At 45.3% G+C, this 23704-nt stretch overlaps 1 protein-coding gene across 2 annotated transcripts in view; it reads left to right on the forward strand.

Moving 5' to 3' along the window:
* Positions 1 to 2620: 2620 nt before the first annotated feature.
* The window catches only part of IRS2 (insulin receptor substrate 2), a 30072-nt gene continuing 8988 nt past the window's right edge, over positions 2621 to 23704 (forward strand). Inside the window, exons 1-2 of one of the 2 annotated variants that reach the window (XM_053916400.1) lie at positions 2621 to 7148; positions 18875 to 19098. In XM_053916400.1, the coding sequence (XP_053772375.1) occupies positions 3140 to 7148; positions 18875 to 19083 (4218 nt within the window). In that variant the 5' untranslated portion in view covers positions 2621 to 3139 and the 3' untranslated portion in view covers positions 19084 to 19098. The remainder of the gene's footprint in view (positions 7149 to 18874; positions 19099 to 23704) is intronic. The other variant, XM_053916401.1, reaches the window with a different exon arrangement.

The following is a 23704-nucleotide window of genomic DNA, read 5'->3' on the forward strand; positions in this document are numbered from 1 at the left end:
AATGAGAATGGAAATTGTATTTAGAGGTTCTAAGACTTTAGAATGATAATTAGTTTGAAGTTTTGCTATAGAAGTATGATCTTCTTGTATGAGAATGCCCGATACAGGTGGTCATTCTTCACCCTTCTCTCTTCTGCCCCTAACTGGTGGCTGAGGCAGTACATGGGGAAAACACAAACTGCCAACTTAGAGCATCTGACACTGTAACTGCATACTGGCATTTTACGCTAGAATAAGCCCCAAGGGGGAAACAAACAAACAAACAAACCCAAAATGACTGTTAACACCTGATGTGCACAGTAAGTAAATATGTGAAAATCGAATTTTGTATTGAAGTCAAATCAAAAGGAAAAAAGTGAAACAATTGCAAAGATACTTTTCAGAAGAAATCATCATTGCATGATGCTGAAAGAGATTGCTCATGATCACTGTCTGCTAGTCGGTGTTACTGAACACATCGGGAGGCCCATTTACGTCCCTTGTAAGGTGAGATGTGAATCATCACAAAGCCATTAAAATGGAACCACATTTTCTTCAAGCTCTAAGATAAGAATCCCTTCATCTGAGTAGACATATTGCTGGGCAACATTTGTAACACAGAAAGAGCAACAGGATCTAAAAAGAATAAAAAAACAGGGTCCAATACCCATAAAAGTGGTTGCCCCATCACACATATGATCATGCATGTACACACATATACATACCCCCGCACCTATAGATGTACCGGTGCGTACATGAGTGCATACAGACACAAACATGTACACACATACACCTACACACATGCACCTATATGCATGTACACACAAATGAACACATACACACATACATGCACACACTTAACGGTATTCCTGGAGGTATGGTTTAAAATAGAGGTGCAACTTCAAATATACTTATTTGAGCAAATTCTATTATATTTGCCTCACTGATTATTCTCCCCAAATTTATGGTACTCACAAATGTATACATGGTAAAAAATCAAAACACTATGATTTTCGTATAAGTAGGTGCTCTTGGCACACAATATTAACCATCAGAATCAAGTCACATTTGGTTATACCATCCTTTCAAAAGTTGCAATCTTTATTTTCCTCAATTAATATTTCATTACATTTAATAAAATAGACTTTTTATTTACTACAGAGGATATTCAAATGCAAACTTCCAGGACTTAATAAGAAATAACCAATATTATTGTTTCAATTATTTCACGAAGACACAATTTTTTTTTAAAGACGAGGACTTGTTTTAGCTGTTTCTGGAAGCCTCGGAGTCTGCTAGGATCTCAACCCAGGAGCTCCCACCTTCACCGGTAGTCCTCACTTTTGTCATTTACGAGAAGCCTCGGTACGGGTCCGTATCTGTAATCCACTTTGAAAGTCGCAAAAGCAGCGTAGATGTAAAAATTCGAAGCACTTATTCAACGGCATCTTCAATGCAGCAGTTGCTGCGTGGTGAAGACGCACAGGTTTGGAGCCGCCCATCTCGGCCGCCTTGGTGCTGGGTGCCCAGGGCCTGATGGGAGGGGGGCACCCCTTCGGGGACCCGGCTCCGGAGGCTATTTTCTCGCTGGAGCCCGCCCTCTTCCCGGCACTATGGAAACTGCATTTTTTTTTTTTTAACTCCTGCCGTCCTCCTCTTTCTCCTATTACATCCCTAACAGACGACTTCAACTTCTGGAGAAACTGACAAGTGAATGGCGCTGGTGACGCCAGGGCAAAGGACCAAGATCCGGTTGCGGGGGAACTGCACACCCCTACCGGTGAGACCCCAGGAACCGCCAGCGACCAGCATGGGTGGGAGCTGGTAGTGCCGCGCCCCCTCCCGCACCCTGGCTCTTCTTCCAGGAAGGGGCACAAAGCTGCTATCGATCCAGAGCTCACCGGTGACTAATGTGATGCTCGTAAACAAGCCGCCGGCGGGGCACCAGGGAACCACCCAAGCGCAAACCCGCGGCGGGCGGGCGGGCGGGCGCGCGCGCGCGCCCACCCTGAGCTGGAGTGCACGATCCGCAAGCCGAAGTGTGTGTGTGGGTAGGAGGAGGTTACGACAGGGCAGCAAGTTCATTACCCCTTCTTGCCCGTTGTGTGTGCAGAGGTGGTGGGGTAGATGAGGGGCCAGAATAGGGTGCTACTGCCCCATTCTCTGCGCCCTGCTCCCGTGGGCGGTCTGCGGCCTTGATCGTCACCGGCCCCCGCCCCCCGCAGTGTCTCCTCCCCCCCCCCCCCGAACCCCTCCCTGGCGGAAGCCCAATTAATTGAGTCAAAGGCGGGAGGGAAGGGCCCTCCGCTCAGCAGCTGGCCCCCGCCCCTTCTGCGCGCCCCTTTTCCCGCCCTGGGTGGCATCTCCTCCGCCGGCATCTACAACGAGCCTCTGATTAATGAGGCTTGGGCCGGCCCCCACCCCGCCCAGACCCGGGCCTCCGCCGGAGAGGGAGGGGACGGCGGGAAAGGCAGCCCGCGGAGAAAGGGAGCAAGGCGGGGGTGTACGGCCCGCCCTACGCCCGCGCCCATTGGTCGCTTGCCCCGTCCATCGGGGGGCGTGTCGCCAATAGGGGCGGCAGGGCGGCCGCGCAGTGTGTGCCTGCGTAACGCCGAGTCACATGTTGTTTTGCTCTTCTTAGTTCAGTCACTCGGTGCGCGATGTGTTACTCACTGTGCGGCGGGGACGGCGACGAGCCCGGGTCGCCGTTGGCAGCAGCAGCAGCCCCGGCAGCGGCGCGGACCCTGAGTGCCCAGGCACACCCCGGCACCCCGAAGCGCGGTGCTGCAGCGGGACTGGTGCGGCACTGCGAGCCTTAGTTTCAGCCCCTCGACTTGGGGACCCCGACTCTCCGCCCAGCCAGCGAATCCCCAGGCGCCTCCTGAGAGCCCGAGAGGCAGGAGCCGCGGGCAGCCGGGCCAGGAGGCGGCCACCGCCGGCGCTGGGCATCCTCTGGGGCCCCGGAGCGTGGAGGGCGCTGCGCCACTGCTCGGCGCCGGCCCCCCGCGGGCCTCTCCAAACCTTCCCCACCTCCTGGGCCCAAGGGACGCGGGCTCGAGAGGACGAGCTGGGGTGGAGGGCGCCGCCCCCGCCTGCGCCCTCTCTGCTCCCCCCGAACCCCTTAACGCCGGACTGGGCAGCGCGGCCTGAAGTGCCCGCGATGGCGAGCCCGCCGCTGCACAGCCCCCCTGGGCCGGCGGGCGGCGACGGCCCCAACCTCAACAACAACAACAACAACAACAACCACAGCGTGCGCAAGTGCGGCTACCTGCGCAAACAGAAGCACGGCCACAAGCGCTTTTTCGTGCTGCGCGGGCCCGGCGGGAGCGGCGATGAGGCGACAGCGGGTGGGGGTCCAGCGCCGCAGCCGCCGCGGCTCGAGTACTACGAGAGCGAGAAGAAGTGGCGGAGCAAGGCGGGCGCCCCGAAGCGGGTCATCTCACTCGACTGCTGCCTGAACATCAACAAGCGCGCCGACGCCAAGCACAAGTACCTGATCGCCCTCTACACCAAGGACGAGTACTTCGCCGTGGCGGCCGAGAACGAGCAGGAGCAGGAGGGGTGGTACCGCGCGCTCACCGACCTGGTCAGTGAGGGCCGCGCTGGTGCCGGCGACTCGACCCCCTCCGCTGTCACCGCCGGGTCCTGCAGTGCCTCTTTGCCCGGCGCCCTGGGTGGCTCGGCGGGTGCTGATGACAGCTACGGGCTGGTGGCGCCCGCCACGGCAGCCTACCGCGAGGTATGGCAGGTGAACCTGAAGCCCAAGGGTCTGGGCCAGAGCAAGAACCTGACAGGCGTCTACCGCCTGTGTCTGTCCGCACGCACTATCGGCTTCGTAAAGCTGAACTGTGAGCAGCCGTCGGTGACGCTGCAGCTCATGAACATCCGCCGCTGCGGCCACTCGGACAGCTTCTTCTTCATCGAGGTGGGCCGCTCAGCTGTAACCGGCCCTGGCGAGCTGTGGATGCAGGCCGACGACTCGGTGGTGGCCCAGAACATCCATGAGACCATCTTGGAGGCTATGAAAGCGCTCAAGGAGCTTTTCGAGTTCCGGCCGCGCAGCAAGAGCCAGTCCTCGGGCTCCTCCGCCACGCATCCCATTAGTGTCCCCGGCGCTCGTCGGCACCACCACCTGGTCAACCTGCCCCCCAGCCAGACTGGCCTGGTGCGTCGCTCGCGCACCGACAGCCTGGCTGCTACCCCGCCGGCTACCAAATGCAGCTCATGCCGTGTGCGCACGGCCAGCGAGGGCGATGGCGGTGCGGCGGCGGGAACTGGGGCGGTAGGTGGAAGGCCCGTGTCGGTGGCTGGGAGCCCCCTGAGCCCGGGGCCGGTGCGCGTGCCCCTGAGTCGCTCACACACCCTGAGCGGCGGCTGCGGTAGCCGCGCGAGCAAGGTGACGCTGCCGCCGGCAGGGGGCGCCCTGCAACATAGCCGCTCCATGTCCATGCCCATGGCGCACTCGCCCCCGGCAGCCACCAGCCCAGGCAGCCTTTCGTCCAGCAGCGGGCATGGCTCGGGTTCCTACCCACTGCCTCCGGGCCCGCACACGCACCTGCAGCATCCCCTGCACCACCATACGAGCCAGCGGCCCTCCAGCGGCAGCGCCTCAGCCTCTGGCTCCCCCAGCGATCCCGGCTTCATGTCCTTGGATGAGTATGGCTCCAGCCCTGGGGATCTGAGAGCCTTCTGCAGCCACAGAAGCAACACACCTGAGTCCATTGCCGAGACACCCCCGGCAAGGGATGGCAGTGGGAGCGAGCTATATGGGTACATGACCATGGACAGGCCCCTGAGCCACTGTGGCCGCCCCTACCGTCGGGTCTCAGGGGATGGAGCTCAGGACTTGGACAGAGGGCTGAGAAAGAGGACTTACTCCCTGACTACACCTGCTCGGCAGCGGCCAGTGCCCCAACCCTCCTCTGCATCCTTGGATGAATACACTCTGATGCGGGCCACCTTCTCTGGCAGCTCAGGCCGACTCTGCCCGTCCTGCCCGACATCTTCTCCCAAAGTGGCCTACCACCCTTATCCTGAAGACTATGGCGACATTGAGATTGGGTCCCATAGGAGCTCTAGCAGTAACTTGGGCACAGACGATGGTTACATGCCCATGACCCCTGGCGTGGCCCTCATGGGTGGTGGCAGTGGCAGCTGCAAGAGCGACGACTACATGCCCATGAGCCCCACCAGCGTGTCTGCCCCCAAGCAGATCCTGCAGCCACGGGCTGCTGCTGCAGCCTTGCCCCCCACCGGTCCTGCAGTGCCGGCACCCGCCAATGCAGCAGTCAGGGCCTTTCCAGAGAATGGGGCCAGCTACAAAGCTAGCTCCCCGGCCGAAAGCTCCCCCGAGGACAGTGGATACATGCGCATGTGGTGTGGCTCCAAGCTGTCCATGGAGAACACCGACAGCAAGCTGCTTCCCAACGGGGACTACCTCAACATGTCCCCCAGCGATGCAGGCACTTTGGAGACCCCACCTGACTTCTTCTCAGCAGCCTTGCATGGCGGAGAGATGCTCAGGGGCGTCCCTGGCTACTGTTACAGCTCTTTGCCCCGCTCCTACAAGGCTCCCTACACGTGCAATGGGGACAATGACCAGTATGTGCTCATGAGCTCCCCCGTGGGGCGCATCCTGGAAGAGGAGAGGCAGGAGCCTCAGGCCAGTGTGGCGACCACACAGTCGGCCAGCGTCTTGGTGGCTGGGGTCGGTGGGGTTGGGCACACCCAGCCGCCTCACTCCGTGGTGCCTTCTCCAGGGAGGCTAGGTAGCAGCAGCAGTAGCCGCGCAGAGGGCTTCCTGAACCAGCGTTGCCGGGCAGTGAGGCCCACGCGCCTATCCCTGGAGGGGCTTCAGACCCTACCCAGCATGCACGAGTACCCTTTACCACCCGAGCCCAAGAGTCCGGGCGAGTATATCAATATTGACTTTGGGGAGGCGGGAGCACGCTTGTCGCCACCTGCCCCTCCGCTGCTGGCTTCGGCAGCCTCGTCCTCCTCTCTGCTGTCTGCTAGCAGCCCAGCCTCTTCCCTGGGCTCAGGCACCCCAGGCACTAGCAGCGACAGCCGGCAGCGCTCCCCGCTCTCTGACTACATGAACCTTGACTTCAGTTCTCCCAAGTCACCTAAGCCTGGTACCCAGACTGGTGACCCGGTGGCCTCCTTGGATGCCCTCCTATCTCCCGAGGCCTCTTCCCGGTACCCGCCATTGCCCCCACGCCCTGCTGCCCCCTCTTCCTTGAAGTCACAGCCACCTCCCCCACCCTCCCCAGGAGAGTTGTACCGCCTGCCTCCTGCATCCACATCCCAGGGCCCCAGCGCTGCCTCCTCTTCGTCCTCAGAGACTGGGGACAATGGTGACTACACCGAGATGGCCTTTGGCGTGGCTGCCACCCCGCCACAACCCATCGTCGCCCCCCCCAAACCAGAAGGTGCCCGCGTGACCAGCCCCACATCTGGCATGAAGAGGCTGAGTCTCATGGATCAGGTGTCTGGAGTTGAGGCCTTTCTGCAGGCTGGCCAGCCTCCAGACCCACACCGGGGGGCCAAGGTCATCCGTGCAGACCCGCAGGGGGGCCGCCGCCGCCACAGCTCTGAGACTTTTTCCTCAACCACCACTGTGACTCCCGTGTCTCCATCCTTTGCCCACAACCCGAAGCGCCACAACTCGGCCTCTGTGGAAAATGTCTCTCTCAGGAAAAGCAGCGAAGGGGGTGGCAGCGGTGTCCTTGGTGGGGGCGATGAGCCCCTTCCATCCCCCCACCAGTTGCAACCACAGCTCCCCCAGCAGGCTCAGCCATGGACACCAAGTCAGCCTGGGGGCCTGGTTGGCTGCCCTGGGGGCAGTGGCTCTCCAATGCGCAGGGAGACATCTGCTGGCTTCCAGAATGGCCTCAACTACATTGCCATCGATGTGAGGGACGAGCCAGGGCCCTCGCCGTCCCAGCAGCAACACCCACAATTGCATCCACAGCAGCATCCACATCCCCAGCCAGGCGACAAGAGCACCTGGGGCCGGACCCGTAGCCTTGGGGGTCTCATCAGCACTGTGGGGGCTGGCAGTGCTGGTGGGGTGTGTGGGGGGCCAGGCCCTGGACCCCTGCCCTCCAACACCTATGCCAGCATCGACTTCTTGTCCCATCACCTGAAGGAGGCCACCATTGTGAAAGGTGAGGCCCTTGGAGCTTTTGGCTGGTGGGAGGAAGGGAGGGAAAGTGGGTGAGCATCTGTGAGTTCATTCCTCTTCCCTTTTTTGGTACCTTGACCTAAATGCCAAAATTTTGGCCCTGGCTTCTTGTTTTGTTTTACTTTTGGCTCCTGTGTCCTCCTATTTCCCCAAAGACCTTGCCAAAAGCAGTCAAGTAATCTTTGAGTTGAATGTGAAGCTTCCTACTCAGGAGACTACTCTTTGCTTTTTGGGCCAACACGTTTCTTTTTTCCCACAGCCCTCTTCCCATCTGTTAACACTGGAAATGTCTCCCAGTCACCACCCCTAAGAGGGTAGCAAACACAGACTTCTTGATCTGAAAGTGGGAAAGTTCTGCTAGGAAGGGCCCTGGAGTTCTGACTGCTCCCAGGCTGGTAATCCTCACTTTTTGTTTTCCTGGAACCACGCCCCAGCTGATTCTTGCTGAGCCTAAAGTTTATAAAAACAGGCCTGAAAGTCACTTAGGAAATGAGCATCCATTTTTTGTGGCTGCTAAAGGGAACAATTAACCATTTATAGTTTATACATAAACTATAGGGGCTTTTCTGTCAGAGACATTCCTTTTTTCCTAAGAGGCTGAAACAGTAATACTGCTGAAACACAGCTTAAAAGCAGCTCTCAAACTCGAGCATACCTGGGAGTCACCTGGAGAGTCTGCTGAAACCAAGAGTGGCTGGGCTGCGTAAAGCCTTAGAGTTTCTGATGCAGTGAGTCTGGGTGTGGCCCAGAATGTGCATTTCTAAGTTGTCCAGGGGTTGTGCTGATGCTACTGGTTGGGGAACCATCCTCTGAGGACCTTGCCCCAGGTTAGACCCACCTGAGGAGGTTTGAGAAATTACCTATTGGGCCTCACCCCAGACACATTCAAGCAAAGCATCCAATGGGCAGAGCCCAGACATGAGCATTTTTCAGTTGCCCAGGTGATAAGGTGGAGCCAGGATTTAGAATCAGTGCTTTAGAGAAAACAAATGAAGACAGCAACATGGGGCTTTTCAAGAACAGTTGGATAAGATGGTGCCCCATTTGTTCTTCACATTTTCATCAAATATCCATGAGGAGAGAGAGACTGCTTGCTTTGCAGCTGGTTGTACATTCTGACTGTCTCAAACTTTTAATGATGAGAGGGGGGAGAGAGAGAAATAAAGGGGTTGAGGATGTTCAAGAGAGTTTCTTAATTTTGTAGCTGTTTTTGTGCAAGGTTGCTAGTAAGATAGAGGCTCTGCCGGAACCACAGAGCACATAGTAGTGGATGTCCCCCTCCATGTTTGCCTAAGGTCAGTAGTCTGCGTGGGGTTTCAGCAAGGCCATGATCAAGGTGGTTTGGGGATCCATATGCCTTTTGTTCTTAAAGTAAACAGACTAGTTTAATGCTGTCTAAGTGCAGCATATGTTTGATGATATCCATGGGATTTAAAATTGTGGCTGTAGGGTAAATGTTCAGCTATTCTAATATAATAGAGGAAAAGCTATTTATGTTTTTATTAAAACCGTAGGATAAAAGATAAAAAGAATCACAGAATTATCAGGAGTGTGGTGTTTCAGTATCTAATTAAATCATTTGGAAGTTGTCAGAATATGTCCCATAAATGATGACTCTCAGCTGAAGGTCAGTTTACCTGGAGTTACAATAAGCACTACAGGTACCTCTGAAAAATAGCTAATGTGTTAGGGAGTTAAGGATTAGTTGCCTTTCAAGCCAGAGGCCATACAAACACACCGCCATAATTAGAATTATACACTAAAAAATACACACACACACATTTATTTGGTGTGCCCAAATGGGTATATGCCGCAGTGAACATGAAAGTACATTTTGCTGAAATCTGATTCTAATCAGAAAAACAGTCTGAGAACATAACACCTTTTACTGCTTTTGGTGGAGTAGGTGGTTAAAACCTGGACTGGATTCAGGAGGGCCCCAGGAGTGGGTTCTTTCAGTAACAGGAGGAGTGAGCTGCCCTGTGCATCTACAGGCCTAAAAGGATTCAAGGCCTTTTTGATAACGTGGATACATTCAGAAATGTGATTCATGTATGATATAATGCCCTTTTCAGACTAGGGAAAATTTTAAACTGCAAGAGATAAGTTTAGTTAGAGACCCGATTTAGCTTGTTTTGTTTAAGATTTCCCACCAGTATAAAATTCCTTTCAACCTATAGCATTCAGGATTCTGAAATCAAAAAAGCAGTTTGTATGTTTCACAGTGGCTGAACAAAGATGAGAGATCATTTTGGTTGCTGTTTTTCCAAAGTCTGTGTGGGCATGATGGTAAACACTCTTTTAAGAAGGAAAGGGGCTCTTTTTAAGCAAAATTGATAAATGCAGTTGATCCATTGTGCCAAAACCACAGTTTTAAAAAGGGACCACATGCTAAATGGGCTTCTAGTAAACTCATGTGAACACAGAGAACAGTAGAGTAGGAAAGAGTAGTGTGTTATCTTGATTAATGTGGAAGCAAAATTAGTCTGTGAAGCCAGGAGAATATTTAGAAACTTCAAAATGAACATCCACTTCTATCTAACTCACGTGTGCCCCTGGACATTTGTTTGGGGTGCTCATAAACCAAAAGTTCACAGGACGTTAGTGTCCTCTGAGAAAATAGTGCTAGAAAGAAGACTTGCAAAACATTTCTTTGAAGACGAAGTGAAAAAAGAGCTGCTTGGGTCACTGTGTGCACTGCCCTGGCTCTCAGAAGTGGCATATGTTTGTTTCCACTTGGAGCTTCCTGGGTTCTGCATGGAAAAAGTGCGGAATAATTGGGGGTATTTGCGTAAGTGGTGACAAAGATTAAGGTTCCCGCAATGTTTGATAGTTGTTTACAAAAGAATTGGGAATGGGGGTGGGGTTTCAATGCTAAAGCCAGTGAAAAGTTAGTACACTTTAGGTTTATGTGTATAATACAAATATATTAGTCCAGAGAAAATAAAAAGTTTAACTCTGAAGTATGCATCTCATGTGGGAGTGGGGAGGTTATTTACCATGTGTTGTGTGTGTATAGAAAAATCAAACCAATCGTTAGCGTGTTGTCGAAGTGGAAGTATGTTACTGAATTTACTATTCTTTAAAGCTGCTTTTTAAAATTAACTCTTATATATGTTTGTGTTTTGATTATAGACTGGTGCATATCATAAAATACACTATTTTAATGTTCCTTTTTTAATGGGATTTTTATTCTAAAATTGTTTTTTCGGTGTGTACATAGTAGATTAGATAAGAGTTGCCACTGAAAGCATCTGTATTTAAATTTTGCTTGATAAAAGGGACTGTTTATTCATATCCTATGGTAATGGAATAAGAAATGTTTTTATAGGAACAATAGAGTTATGATTCATGTTTAAAAGTATCACCTGTTGAAGTCTTAAAGCAAAGAACTTGAATACTTTTAGAACTCCAGTGAGATTGCTTGACAAACCAGTACCCTTTATTTTTTCTGTTGTGCATGTTTTTCTGCTTTGGCTGGCTAGCTATTGTCATAATGAGCTGATAATGTGCACTGGCACTGCTCTTACCCTATTCCCAGGAACAGACAACTCAGGTGCTAATGACAAAGCTGTCATTTAGAACGGAAGGGCAGATAAAGTGCTTCTCAGATAAGGTAAAGCTAAAGGAGTTCATCATCACCAAGCCCTTATTATATGAAATGTTAAAGGGACTTATCTAAGAAAAGGAAGAAAATTAAAACTATGAACAGTAAAATGTCAACAAACCCACAACTATCAACAACTGAACCTAAAAAAACCAAAACAAATTAAGCAAACAACTAGAACAGGAACAGAACCACAAAAATGGATATCACATGGAGGGTTATCAGCTGGAAGCGGGTGGGGATAGAATGAAGGAAAAGGTACAGGGAATAAGCATAATTGGTAGGTACAAAATAGACAGGAGGAGGTTAAGAATAGTATAGGAAATGGAGAAGCCAATGAACTTGTATGTATAACCCATGACATGAACTAAGGGGGGGGGGATGCTGGTGGGAGCAGAGGTGCAGGATGGAGGGAAATAAAGGGGAGAAAAACATGGGACAACTATAATAGCATAATCAATAAAATATACTTAAAAAAAGAAAACACAGAGGCTTTCATGAATGAGAGTCACATGACTTGTTCTATTTCCTTTATTGAAAGAGAAACCTTTACAAAAATAGTACTTTGCAGAAGGAAGCATGCACAGCCTGTGGAACACTAAACCAGAAATCAGGAAACCAGGTTTCTAGTTGCTGATCTTAATGAGTCATTGTGTGACTAGAGGGAAGCCATTTAATCCCTTTTTGTCACTTTCCCTGTCTGTAAAATGGGATAATTATAAGCCTCTCCCTTCTGTGTCACAGGGTCACTGGGAGGTCCAAGAGACAGTAAACACTAAGAGTGGTTAAGCTCTTCTAAAGAAATGTGCTGATATGCCCAATGATGCTATTGATAGTTACTACCTTGAAACTATGAGAATATACAGGAAAGACACTTTTGTAAATGGGTGTTTTAATTTAAAAAATGGAGCCAGTCAATACCTTCTTAAGAAATGTTTGCCTTTTGTGCTTGATTGCTAGTTCCCCCTCAGTCTCCAAGGACCATTGTTTTTTTCTCCCTCTTTATTTGAACTTGAGAATTTTTTCATAGATAATTATCAACTGTAAGGAAGGACTGTTTTAAATTACATAGTAAATTAAGAAGGAAAATAGTGTCGTAATCCTGAAAGTATCCTAAGACCATACTTTTGATTACCTTTTTTGACTTGTTTACATATTAAGAGACATTGTCAAGCCTGGAGTTTCACTCTTCGGGCTGATTTATTAGGGCAGTCGCTCCTGCGCTGTTTTGATTTGTCTGGTTGTCGAACGCAGTAGGAAAACCTCTAGTGTTCGGTTCTTCTGTTTTCCACAGACCCCTTGCCCCCAAAAGAAATGTTAATAGATAATTAATGTCTTATGTTCTTTTGAATTATTAGTATCAAAATGAAGCTCTTTCTGAAGTAGAGAACTTGGAGAAGTTTTAGTAACAGCTCAGGTATAATGGGTTTTCTGTTAGAATTCCCACTAATGCATTTTCTGTAGAAGCATAGTTCCAAGAGCTAGTTAACTTTTGGTATCAGATTTGGCAAGTGGAGAGGTTTCTTTGTTTTGTTTTTTTGGGTATTACAGAATCAAGTGTTCCCGTTTCACCTTAGAAACTTAAGGGAAAATGTAACTTTACTCTTTTATCTGCATTGCCAAGTAGAGTGGGGGGAAACACTCAGAGGGAAGCAAAGCACTGTGCCCTGCCCCGTAGCCAGTTCTCCGAGGCCACTGTAGTGGTGAATTCTCTGCAGACTTGACTACAGCCATGAGCAGGGTGTGCGTTTCAGTACAAGTTGGTCAAGGCATTTTCACGTTGGCATTTTAATAAACAGATGAAGGAAATGTCTGAATTTCCGTCAATCAGTTCATGCTATTTGTCAGTGACAGGTTTTGTGAAAATAGTGCTATCCAAATTTAGGTATAACATTCTTTCTGTGTTAATTTTGTTAATTTGAATGTGTTCTTTGAGATTGCAGTGGTTATTTTGAATTATTCCAGGTAGATTACTGTAGACAAGAGTTCAATGGTAGATTTTTTGTGAATTGGTGAAGTCATCACTTCAGGCGGAGGAAATGCTGAGGTTGATAATTGCTACTTATTTGATTTTTTTTCTAGGTAGCTACAGAGACTTATATTAATTGTGTAGTGAAATAAAAGACACAGAAGAAAGTGACTAGAGGGAGTTAGAGTTTCTGTTGTGTATTGCTTGGTGGGCAATAGAAGATAGTTTTCTGCATGGTATTAGAACTGACTTTGTTGAATTGCACTGAGATACAATTTGGTAAAACTTATAGGCTGCCTGTTTGTTTACACATGATAAAGTAGTCAGCTTAGGATTCTGATGTCTGTTGGATTAGAAAAATAATAACTTTTTACAAAGTGACTTATACATGTCCACAGACTTTATAAAATTTGATCCAGCAATTATATCTTCAAACTTGGCCCAGTTTTCTTATGCTATATGCATTATTTATAGCCACAGACAAGATTTATGGAGTATTTCCTACTTATCATGCTGCTACTGAAATTTGGACTATTTGGTCAGACATTGTCTTTCATACTGTACTTTAAAGATAGATGATCACATGCATAGCACTTTGTAAACACCAGGTTTTCAGTATTGATTTAAAGAGTATCAAATTTTCTAGAAATAAATTATTTTAGGATGGGGTGTGTGTGTTTCTGTAGTTCTGCTCTAAAAGACTTGATGTGGAGTTTTTCATAATTGAAACACAAATACTAAAGAATGATGTGTTCTTTAATTATGTCAAAACTTTATATCCTTAATATAATTATAGTGATATAGTTACTTTAATCCGTATTGTATTGATAGAAATAATTCAGTGAATGATTATGGTGTAGTATTAAATTTCAATTTTTCAATGAGTAAAAACAGGGATTATGATAGATTTCATTATATTAAGTGATTTGAATAGTTACCTTAAAATCCATATGTTTACATGAAGAATGACTTGTGCCCTTGCATAGTATTAATGGTTAGCCTATAAAACAGGGTGGGACAAAAATAGGTTTACAGTGGTTCATATCGAAAATAATATAATAATTAATAAACAATAGTATAAGAATAAACTCTGTTTCACATACTCACAACTGTAAACCCACTTCTGCCCCACCCTATATTTGCGAATGTGACATAGTACTATATTTATGCAAATTTAGAAGTAGTTAACTTAAATCAGTCTATCTTTTGCCTCCAAATTATAACTAACAATCTCAGAACTTGGTGGGCAATGAAGGAATTTTTGAAAGAATGCTACTGAAATGGAAGGTGATTAAAATGTAACCATTATTCTTACCAATATTAAAAGATAACAAAAAAAAGATAAGTACAAGCTCCTCTCCCCTTTGGAGCAAAAGAATTGTTTAAAATTCAAAAGGTGTTTTTCTTCACTTCATAGTGTTAAGACATTTTCATAGATGTAGTATCATGTAGTACTCCAAAAACCTTATGACATAGGCAGGGCCACTTGGATCGCCTTTTTTTTTTTTAAACAAGGAGCCTGCAGCTTGGAGAGGTCCAGGGACTTCCCCAGGATGCTGGAGCCAAAAGGAGAAGTGTTGGGCTTAACCATTCAAAGATGCTTCCAATCCCTAGCCAGTATTCTTTATGTTGTACCACATTGTCTCCAAGTTATACACATTGTGTCTGCTTTGGAAGCTCATATACAGTAGTTACATTAGGATTTTATTGTAGACTCTACCTTAGGCAACTTGCAAGTTAACATTTTGTTTTTTATTTCACTTGGGTGATAGTTATTTAATTTCTCTTTTCTTTATGCGTTATTCATTCGGAGAAAAATGGGGACATTTAATCAGAAAGACTGGACATTGAAGGAAAGTCCCCTACTTTCTTAAACCGGTTTTTACACCTAACAGTTTGAAACACTAAGGATTTGATATTATTTTCAAGGCTCTCATTTTGTTAGTGAATTTTAGGGTCCAGTGAAGTGGTTGGTTGATCATCTATTCTGAGGGTTTCCTGTCTCACTTCCTGGACTTCGGAAGTGATCTGCAAAGTGGAAAATTTATATTCCTTCCCCCATTTTTGTTTCAGTAAAGCAAACTATATATTATACTTGATAAAATACCTCTACCCCACCCCTCCCTACCAAATACATTAAAACTCTTTCCACACAGTGTGGTGACAATCAGAAAAAAAATGTTTTTACACACACACACACACACACATACATACACACAAGGTTGTTTCGGGGGGAAAGGGTTGGGAACCATTGGTATAATATAACTTATTTTAAGGTTGTGAAAACAGAGCCCGAGGGAGGTCAAGAGTCTTTTTCAAAGGTCACTGATTTAATTAGTTGGTAGAGATGTTTGTAAATATTATCAAGAAAGAATAGGGAATTCTATGTCTCTGTGGGTTTTTTGTGTACTGATGAGTAACTTTTCCCCCAGGATGTGGCCTGTTCCCTCTAGAACAATTTAGTATTTGGGGAAGTGGTATCCATCTTTTTACTTTGGAACATGTAAGTAAGTTCTTTCATGCACAGACCAGGTATGCTGGTGGGTGGAAGTAGAGAGTGCAGAGGCCCCTGAATAAGGAGTGTGTTATGAATCAGGGAAACAGGGCTGCTCACAACTGTGTATGAGCGGTGTTACTGATGAGGCCGAAAGATGAAGTTTTTTGTAAGCACTCAAGATCATGTACTTGCTTGTAAAAAAAAAAAAGAGGAAGAAGAAGAAGAAGAAGAGAGAAAATTCTTGGGATAATTCAATTTGAAAGACCTCTGTTTGGGAAGTGTGAGTCCTTGCTCTTTGTAGATTGGTTCATGCTGGATCTGGTACCTATGGGGTCAGCTGGTGGCTCAGTTACTGCCTGAGATGTCTTTAAGATGTATTTATTCTGTGAGTAGAATATCATATATTCGTTACGCATAAGTCCATTAACAGTTTTCTAAGAAATGAGTCATTAATCTATTTAATGATGAATTTATTTGAAAACTAACCAATTTAGATTTTGCGTAAGAACCCATAAGTAAATCATCAGTTGCTGCCAGGTGTTCTGAGGAGTGGATTATTTCACCAGTGCCCTTTTTTAAGATCTTTTGTTTCCCTGAGAAAAACATTTAACTGAATTTTTATGTGAAGAGAAATAGTTTTTCAGAAGGTGCTGCTACCTTTCTACTGATGTGACTAGAACCCCATATTTAAAAGAATAAAGAAGACCTAAGCAAACAAAAATTCATAAGCTCTCCATATTTTTCATAAATGTAATGGGGCATCTATGGCCTTGTGCTCCTGCAGGTGACTCAAGGTGTTGTTTACATTCATGTCAGTCCCTGCAGCATCCTAGGAGAGAGTACTTCCTCCCTGGCGGATGGCAGCCTCCGCGCCGTGCTCCTGCCATTATAAGCAATGTGCAAGAGTAATCTACCCAGTATCTCTGTTGACAACAGGCATGGGATTGGAGAGTGTCTGCCACACAGGACAAACAAAATACGGGAAGGCTTTTTCCTTCTGTCAGGAATTAATGGAGTGATGAAACTACTCTTCAGGTTAAGAAGAAAGTGCAGAACCCCTTACCGTATTGTGTCTGTTGAGCACTTACCAAGTTGGGTAGGGAAGCTGACGGGGTAAAGGTTCTGATGTGCTCTCTAGGGAGTATTCATAAATAAGCCCAGGAGGCTTTCCCCTGGGTGAGGTTTGGATTCCCGCTGTGAAATCTTGCCTTCCTCTGAGGACCTGGGCATCGAGCTCTGGCTGCACTGCTCAGTGCTGGTGGTGGGAAGTCACCAAAAATAGGGACTGAAGTAAGTGGCCATCTGATGCCTTTGAATTCCCAGGTCTGTTGTAGAAGCCACCCTCAAACCCATCATGTGAGTGCCTCCACCCAGCCCTGGCCCTGCCAGGGCCCTCTTCACACCCTAGCAGGCCTCCTGCTTCCCTCGCCTCCTCGTTCAGGGCTTCCAGAGCCCCTGTGTGGATGGATGAATGAATGGGGGAAATTGTGAGGTAGGAGAAGTTTGGAAATAGGCCAGGATGTTCTTACTAAATTTAAAAACGATACAAATAATGCTTTAGGAACTCTGGACAATAAGCAGGATTAAACAAGGCATGGATTAGAGTGTGATGAGCAGCTTGAATTTGTGGAAAGTTCAGAAGTGCAGGTACTAGCACTCCAGTATGCTGTGGACATTGTGAGGGTTTTGAACTTACAACAGAAATTCCTAGAAAGGAAGGTATTAGTGGCCGGTTTCTTACACCACAGCCTGGATGCATTTTAAAAAACTAAATTACTAAAGTGACTTGTGGCAATGTTATGCTTCTGTTTTAGTCTTATATGATGGTAGGTTTTTAAAATTGTTTTCCAACGTAAAAATAACCTAAAATAACATTTTTGTATGCAAGTGAAACAAAACAAATCCGTAAGCTCTTTATATGCTTTTCCAGTTATATATATCAAATACGTTTAATGAAACCTCTGCAAAAACTTTTGTTCCTTCACCGAGTAGACTTCTAATAAATGCATAGTTCAATGGAAAATATTCAGGTGCGCTTTAGAAAAATATAATTAGTTGCAAAACTGCAAAATCTAATCTTTTCTTTCTTTAGGATATTGTAAGTCCAGGAGTATAAGTTTATTTTATAGTCAGTTTCAGAAACCTAACTTGAACTAGTTGAGTAAACAAAAACAACTTTAAAACTTTCTTAATGAATGGTGTAGATACATAAGATACGAAAGCCTGACAAGCTTATACACGTTAATGAATTTTTAAACACTTTAGATTTTATTTATTATGACAAATTTTTGATAAGCATTTTCTTTTAAAGTTAAATCTTTACATAGATTCCAGATGACATTTTGGTGTTTAGGGTCATATCAAATTATTAAAGGTACCATAGAACTGACTCACCATAATTTTGCTTTACTTCTTATCATTATTTGCTGTTTAGCTTAGCAGTAATGCTGGTTTATTAGTAGTCTTAGTTCCAAATGAAATAACCACTGCAATAAAATATCCAAGTTTCCCCAGCATGGAGCATTTAATTAAGTTTCTGGAACAACTCTGGGTGATAAGCATTCATCTTCACAACTCGAGTCCCTGCAGTTCAGCTGGAACGTTCAGGAGTCATGGGGTCTTCAGACATTTCCTAAAGCTGGAGGATGGTTGGGGTTTAAGCCAGTCAATTTATTGAGAAGTCTTTGTGTACCAGCACAAGAGCAGGTGTGCTGGGGGGGTTACAGGAAAATGTGAAACAAGCCTCTGTCCTCTCAGCACCTTTATAGTCAACTTGGACAACACCTGACTCAAGCTGTTTTCTGGGCAGCCAGTGTGAGCCCTTCACTAGGTGCCCACTCTTCAGACATCCTTGGCAGAAGACAAAGAATGGGGTGTCCCTGTTGAGGCTGTGGGTGCGCTTGCTGGAAAATTCTGAAGGAACCACTCAAATGTTTATCCCCCTTCCTATATAGATTTGGGGTGCATTTGAAGAGGCTGAAATTTATGGATTAGTTTTCTTCTCTGAGAAACTATAGGTTTGATTTTGCTGGGGTCCCAGCTCCTTGGGGTCAGCCTGCTCTAAGCTCTTGGCAGCCTTGCCTCATAACTATTCCAGTGTTTCTCTTAGTGCCCAGTCTTTGTTGGTAATGGTAGTATTCCAGAAACTTCTCAATGCTGGGTTATTGGTCCCTTTTCTTGCGCATTCTGAGTCTGCTCTGCTCACCCGTAACTATTGTTTTAGAAAGATACTTCCTCTTTAATCTGTGTGGTATGAATTCTTCCTGTGGACTCATCACTTCTTTATGCATTCAGAGCTGCACACGGAAGAAAGCTCACATTGAAAATGGGTTTAATATGCTGCTTGCACACAACTGTGCCTTTCCACAAAAAGTAAACATTTATATCTTAGTTAATATTTTTCTCATACATATTTATGAGAAACATTTAACATAAACATTAACATAAACATAAATGTTCCACAAACATTTAACATAAATCTTCATTCTTGTTATATTTTATGCTTTAAAATTGCTTAATTTTTAATCATCCTAGTCATTTCCAAGTAGAATTATGTTCTCTTAAGAAGCACCTATAACCATGTGCAGGTGGCTCTGAAGCCCTTTTTTAAAACTGTGTATCCCGTCCTTTTTACAGATATCCATGACCTGACCAGGAAAGCCCCCTTCTCCTCCTGTGCAGAGGAGGCCTCCTGGCCGCCAGCAGCCCCCTCCACTCATAACGCCTCCTGTTCTGAAAACCTGCCGCTGCTAGATGCCCTGCCCTCCACCACAGCGGCCACTGTAGTTGGAGGTGGGCAGTCCCATTTGGCGGGGCAGCTCTGTGTTACCAACCCTTCAGGCTGATGGAGTCAGTTTCAGGTGAGTTTCCTGTCGTTCTTACCTTTTACCACCTTTTATTCATTCTTTCCAGAAAAAAGAAAGAAACAAACAACAAAAAAAACGACAGGAACTTCACTTCAGGGCTGCTTGGTAGGATGGAGGGTGGGCTGTGGGGCAGGAGGGATGCACAGAAAGGGTTAGATACCCCTTCACCTTTCAAATTCAACCAAATTGTTAAATTTTCATTACAAAGAGGCCACTTGTTACATGATAAATAGTTTTTAAAAATATTTCACTCATTTGAAATGTGTTAAAGTACAGACCAGAAGAAAAAAATGTGGTTTCCAAGCTATAAAGATGAAAACAGAAGGTACTGAGTCTGTAAGTCTACCTTTGAAACCTAGGAAATAAACTTAATTTTGAGATGTGTTCAGAAGATGAAGTATTGTAGGTGGTAATAAATGCTCTAGAAAATAAAGTGGGGAAGGGAGGGGAGGAGAAGGTGACAACGTGAATGTAGTGAAGAAGTAAGTCTTGTAGATACTTAGAGGGAAAAACCATATAGGCAAAAGGAATGAATACTCGTGCAAAGGTCCTGGGGCAGAAGATCGCTAGTATATGTTCCAGGATAAGAAGTAAACCTGTGTAATGAGTAGTGTGCCAAGGTCCTGGGGCAGAGGACTGATAGTACGTTCCAGGATAAGAAGTAAACCCATGTGGCTGACAAAGAGGGATATGGATGAGAGTCAGAGTAAAGTGAAGGAAGTCATGGGGGACCCTGTAGAGCCTGGTCAGCCATTGTAGGGATGCTAGTTCATATTAACAGTGTAAAAGAGAACTGCAGTCTCTGAAACAATGTATAGAGCATTTTAAAGCTTTTCTACTGGAGTCATCTCATTCGGTCATACTGCCTTTTTACTTAGTGAGGTATATGTCTACCTTTCAATTTCTTTCTCAAAAATAATGCATAAGATGTGAAAAAACCTAAAAGTTTACTAGTGGATTGAAGATACCGAGATGTAATTGAAGTAGGAAGGCAGCCAGAAATTTTCCAAAGATAAACAACAAAATCAAAGTGTATCTAGTCATAGAATTGCATACCTGATTACACAAACATGCTCGTGAAGCACCTGATAATTTATAAAACATTTTTAAATGGCATTTAATCCTCAGAACCTCCGTGGAGGGCAGGTTCTTGTTATTCTTATTTTTTTAAGGAGAAGCCCCAGGATGGGGAGATCTAACTGTGGGTCTGCCGAGGCCACACTGGGAGGCCTCCTTTTACCTGGTTCCCTGTCTTCTGGGTAACACAGTGCCTTCGTTTGTGAAGAAAAGAGAGAGAGAGAGAGAGAGAGAGAGAGTCGGGGGGAGGGAAATCCTAGGACAAACCCTGGACAAATCTCTTGGAGCTGTGTGCCCTCTCACTCCTAACTCTCCCTGACCCAGGGTTTTCGAATATTCTGCCTTCCTGTAAGGAGTTCTAAATTCAGACTATAGAACAAATTGATCTGATGCTTCAGCTGGTTTGGAAACTAAAATAATTGGTTGTTTATTAGCCTATATACGTATTTCATAGAAATCCCCTGAAAAAAGCTTTGATGGAGTGAGTTTGGAGCTCAGGGTGTAAAACTTGAGAAATGCTGGTTCGCTGCTTGTAAAAGACCCTACTCTCCTTTTAGCCTGTCTGTGAGGAAAATGCACATTTAATAAATGGACTTGGGTCAGTTATGTCTCTTATCTGCACCAGAGGAATTTAAATGTCGATCTGTATTTTGGTGCATCTTTGTGTATAAGCCAGAGAAAACAGAAAAGCAGTGCCCTGTGGCCCTGACAAACCAGAGCCCAGCTAGCTGATGACCCATCATGCGGGTTGGGCATATGTGACATGAAGAGGAATTTGTGTGTTCTCTTTTGGTGCAGCCGCCTGCCCAGGGACACGTGCAGCCCCTGCCCAGGCATTTTGTCCCATCCACAGGGTGTGAAGAAAACAGCTAGGCAAGGCACTCTGTGCAGTGTTTGAGAACTATTAGCTTTACATGGCCTAGAGTTACCTCCAGACAAACAATTCTACTTCTGTTCTGCTCCTCTCCCATTAAAACAAGTTTATTCATTTTATTCCGGGAACTATTTGCCATTGTTTTTGTGCATTCATCAGTTGTTTATGTGCTGCTGAATTTGCAATTGTTCGTGATGTCATTCATGGATATAATTTTGAATGAAGAAAAGGCTGTGATGGCAAATGTGCTTAGAGATACCGTGGCTGTGGCTCCACAAATTAGCCCGAAGAACAGGGTGGGAGGAGCCAGCTTTCCTTGGCAGCAAAGGGCTGCCGGGACTTAAGAAGTCTTTGTAGTTCAAAACAAAACCTGTGGTTACATGTGTATATCATTTAAAGGTGCATGAAGAAAGCAAAAGGATCCAACCACAAGATCACGTCATGCCAGTAGCATGTGCTTCATGGCATATGAAAAAAACATATATGAATTGTTTATATTATTTATTTACAAATTTTATATATAAAATTTCATTTGGTAGTTTCACAATGGCCCAGTGAAAAGTTCAGGGCAGGAAGCTAATGTCCCCATTTTCATAAGTGAGAACAGGCTGCTATGGTGGCTCCTGGGCCCTTGGACCCTGAAGCTGGTGGGGCCCATAGCTTTCCACACCCACAGCTTCTTGAGCCATGGAACTGGGATGTGGTTTTAAGGTGTGAGCATCGCTTGCCCTGAGTCATTCCTAAGCTCCTAGGAATGCTTTTGTGGTGGCTGATTGTGGGATGAGTACAGTGACCTGTGCAGGGACAAAGAGAATGTGCACTTCCATTCCTGAGTAGGGTTTGACCTTGAGTCTTGACCTTACTGGTAGATCCTGAAGGGTGTCCATTTGCACAAGGGCTTTTAAATTAGATACAATCTTCCTCTCAACAGACAAAGCTCACACCTGTATTATTCAGATGGTACAGACCGTACTCCAGGAGGAATTTACCTACATTTTAGAAGCAGAGGGTGCTCAGGCCACTGCGTTTGTGCCCAGTGGAAGTCAGTATCTAGAAGGAGGATTAGCCCTCTCACTGGCTTAGTGGAGTGGGGACAAGGGGTGGCAGTGGATTACACAATTCTTCCCTGTTTCTTTAATCATTTTCTTTCCTATAATGAAAGACAAGCACTTCACTGTACCTCTTTTCAAATTACTGCATTTTTGTTAAAAATATGAAACCCAGACTGTATTTTAGAATCTCAGGGGTATACCTTCTTAAGTATACTTGTAAGTATGTGCTTATTTCAGAAAATGCTTATTTCAATTTCAATGGTAAAAACAAAAAAGGAATTGAATCATAAAACTAAAACAAAACAAAAAAATAGCAACTCTTAAATATTTAAACATTTGAAAGAGGTTCATATGTAATGATATATAACTACAAACTACTGGGGATGGATATATTTTGAATAAACTGTTATGGTACCTTACCTTAATTGCATAAAAAAATTTAGGTTTGATAACTTCAGATATAAGCAACATAAACATTTTTATAGTGTAAATAAAATACATATATTTACATCAGTATAAAATCATAAGTATAATGTTAAGTCTGAGGTAAAAATTATATTGTACATAGGATATTTGCAATTTTGAGACAAGTTATTATTACTTAGCCCAAATATTCTTATTGTTTTGTAGGGAAGCATAATGCTTACTATATTCACATTTTCAAATGACCTAAGAAAGAAAAGATTTGGACCCTTTTGAGTCCAATTTGAGTTGCAGAACTAATATGTATAATTTTTACCTCTGTTAAAGTTGAGAGAGCAGTAGTGTGGGGGTGTATTTAGTAATAATCAGAGTTATTCAGTACTTTTGTGTTATGCATAAGAAACGACATAGAAGAACCATAGGTAAGGGAAATTAATTCCCAAAGTGTACCGGCTTCATAAATGGTTTCATGACTTGCTTCCTCATTTCCAGTAGGGTCTGTAACCAGATAGCATGGTTTTTAGTAGATAGTATTGCATTTCTAAAGTACGTAAGCGTGCAGATAATTTTCAAAGGGGGTATCAGTTAATCTCCAGGTGTAACATAGAGATGGAAATATACAGTGTTATTTTGACAAATTAGCTGTTCTTTCTTCTCATTGTCTTCCTTATGTCATGAGGCATACAGTCTGTCACAACCACTCAACTCTGCTATTGAAGTGTGAAAGCAGTCATGTGCAAATGAATGAGCATGGCTGTGTTCCAATAAAACTTTATTTGCAGAAACAGGCAATGGGCCAGATCTGACCGTACTTTACTGACCTCTGTCTTAGAACACCACTGTCACATAAGGTCTTTTCTCTTGGGCCTCAAAGAGTTCTAAAGTTTTGCTTTCCTTTAGAAGATTTTTTTTTAGCTTCTCTGACTATGGGGAATGGCATAAACCACATGGGTTTTTGTTTCAAATTAATTTAACAAGGCTTTATAAGGACCAAACATTGTTCCAGATGCTGGAGACAGGCATGGTCCAATTCCTTGATTGGCAGAGGAGACAGACACACAAAGCATGAATTCATTGTCTGTGCAGTGTTTTGTGTCATTGGGGAGAATTTTATGAAGAGCTAATAGTGCCTTGTAAATGTTTAAACTCCTGGCCCCAGGTGACAATTTCAGAC

Source organism: Desmodus rotundus, chromosome 13, assembly GCF_022682495.2.
Source record: "Desmodus rotundus isolate HL8 chromosome 13, HLdesRot8A.1, whole genome shotgun sequence".
In the NCBI taxonomy this organism is placed as follows: domain Eukaryota; kingdom Metazoa; phylum Chordata; class Mammalia; order Chiroptera; family Phyllostomidae; genus Desmodus; species Desmodus rotundus.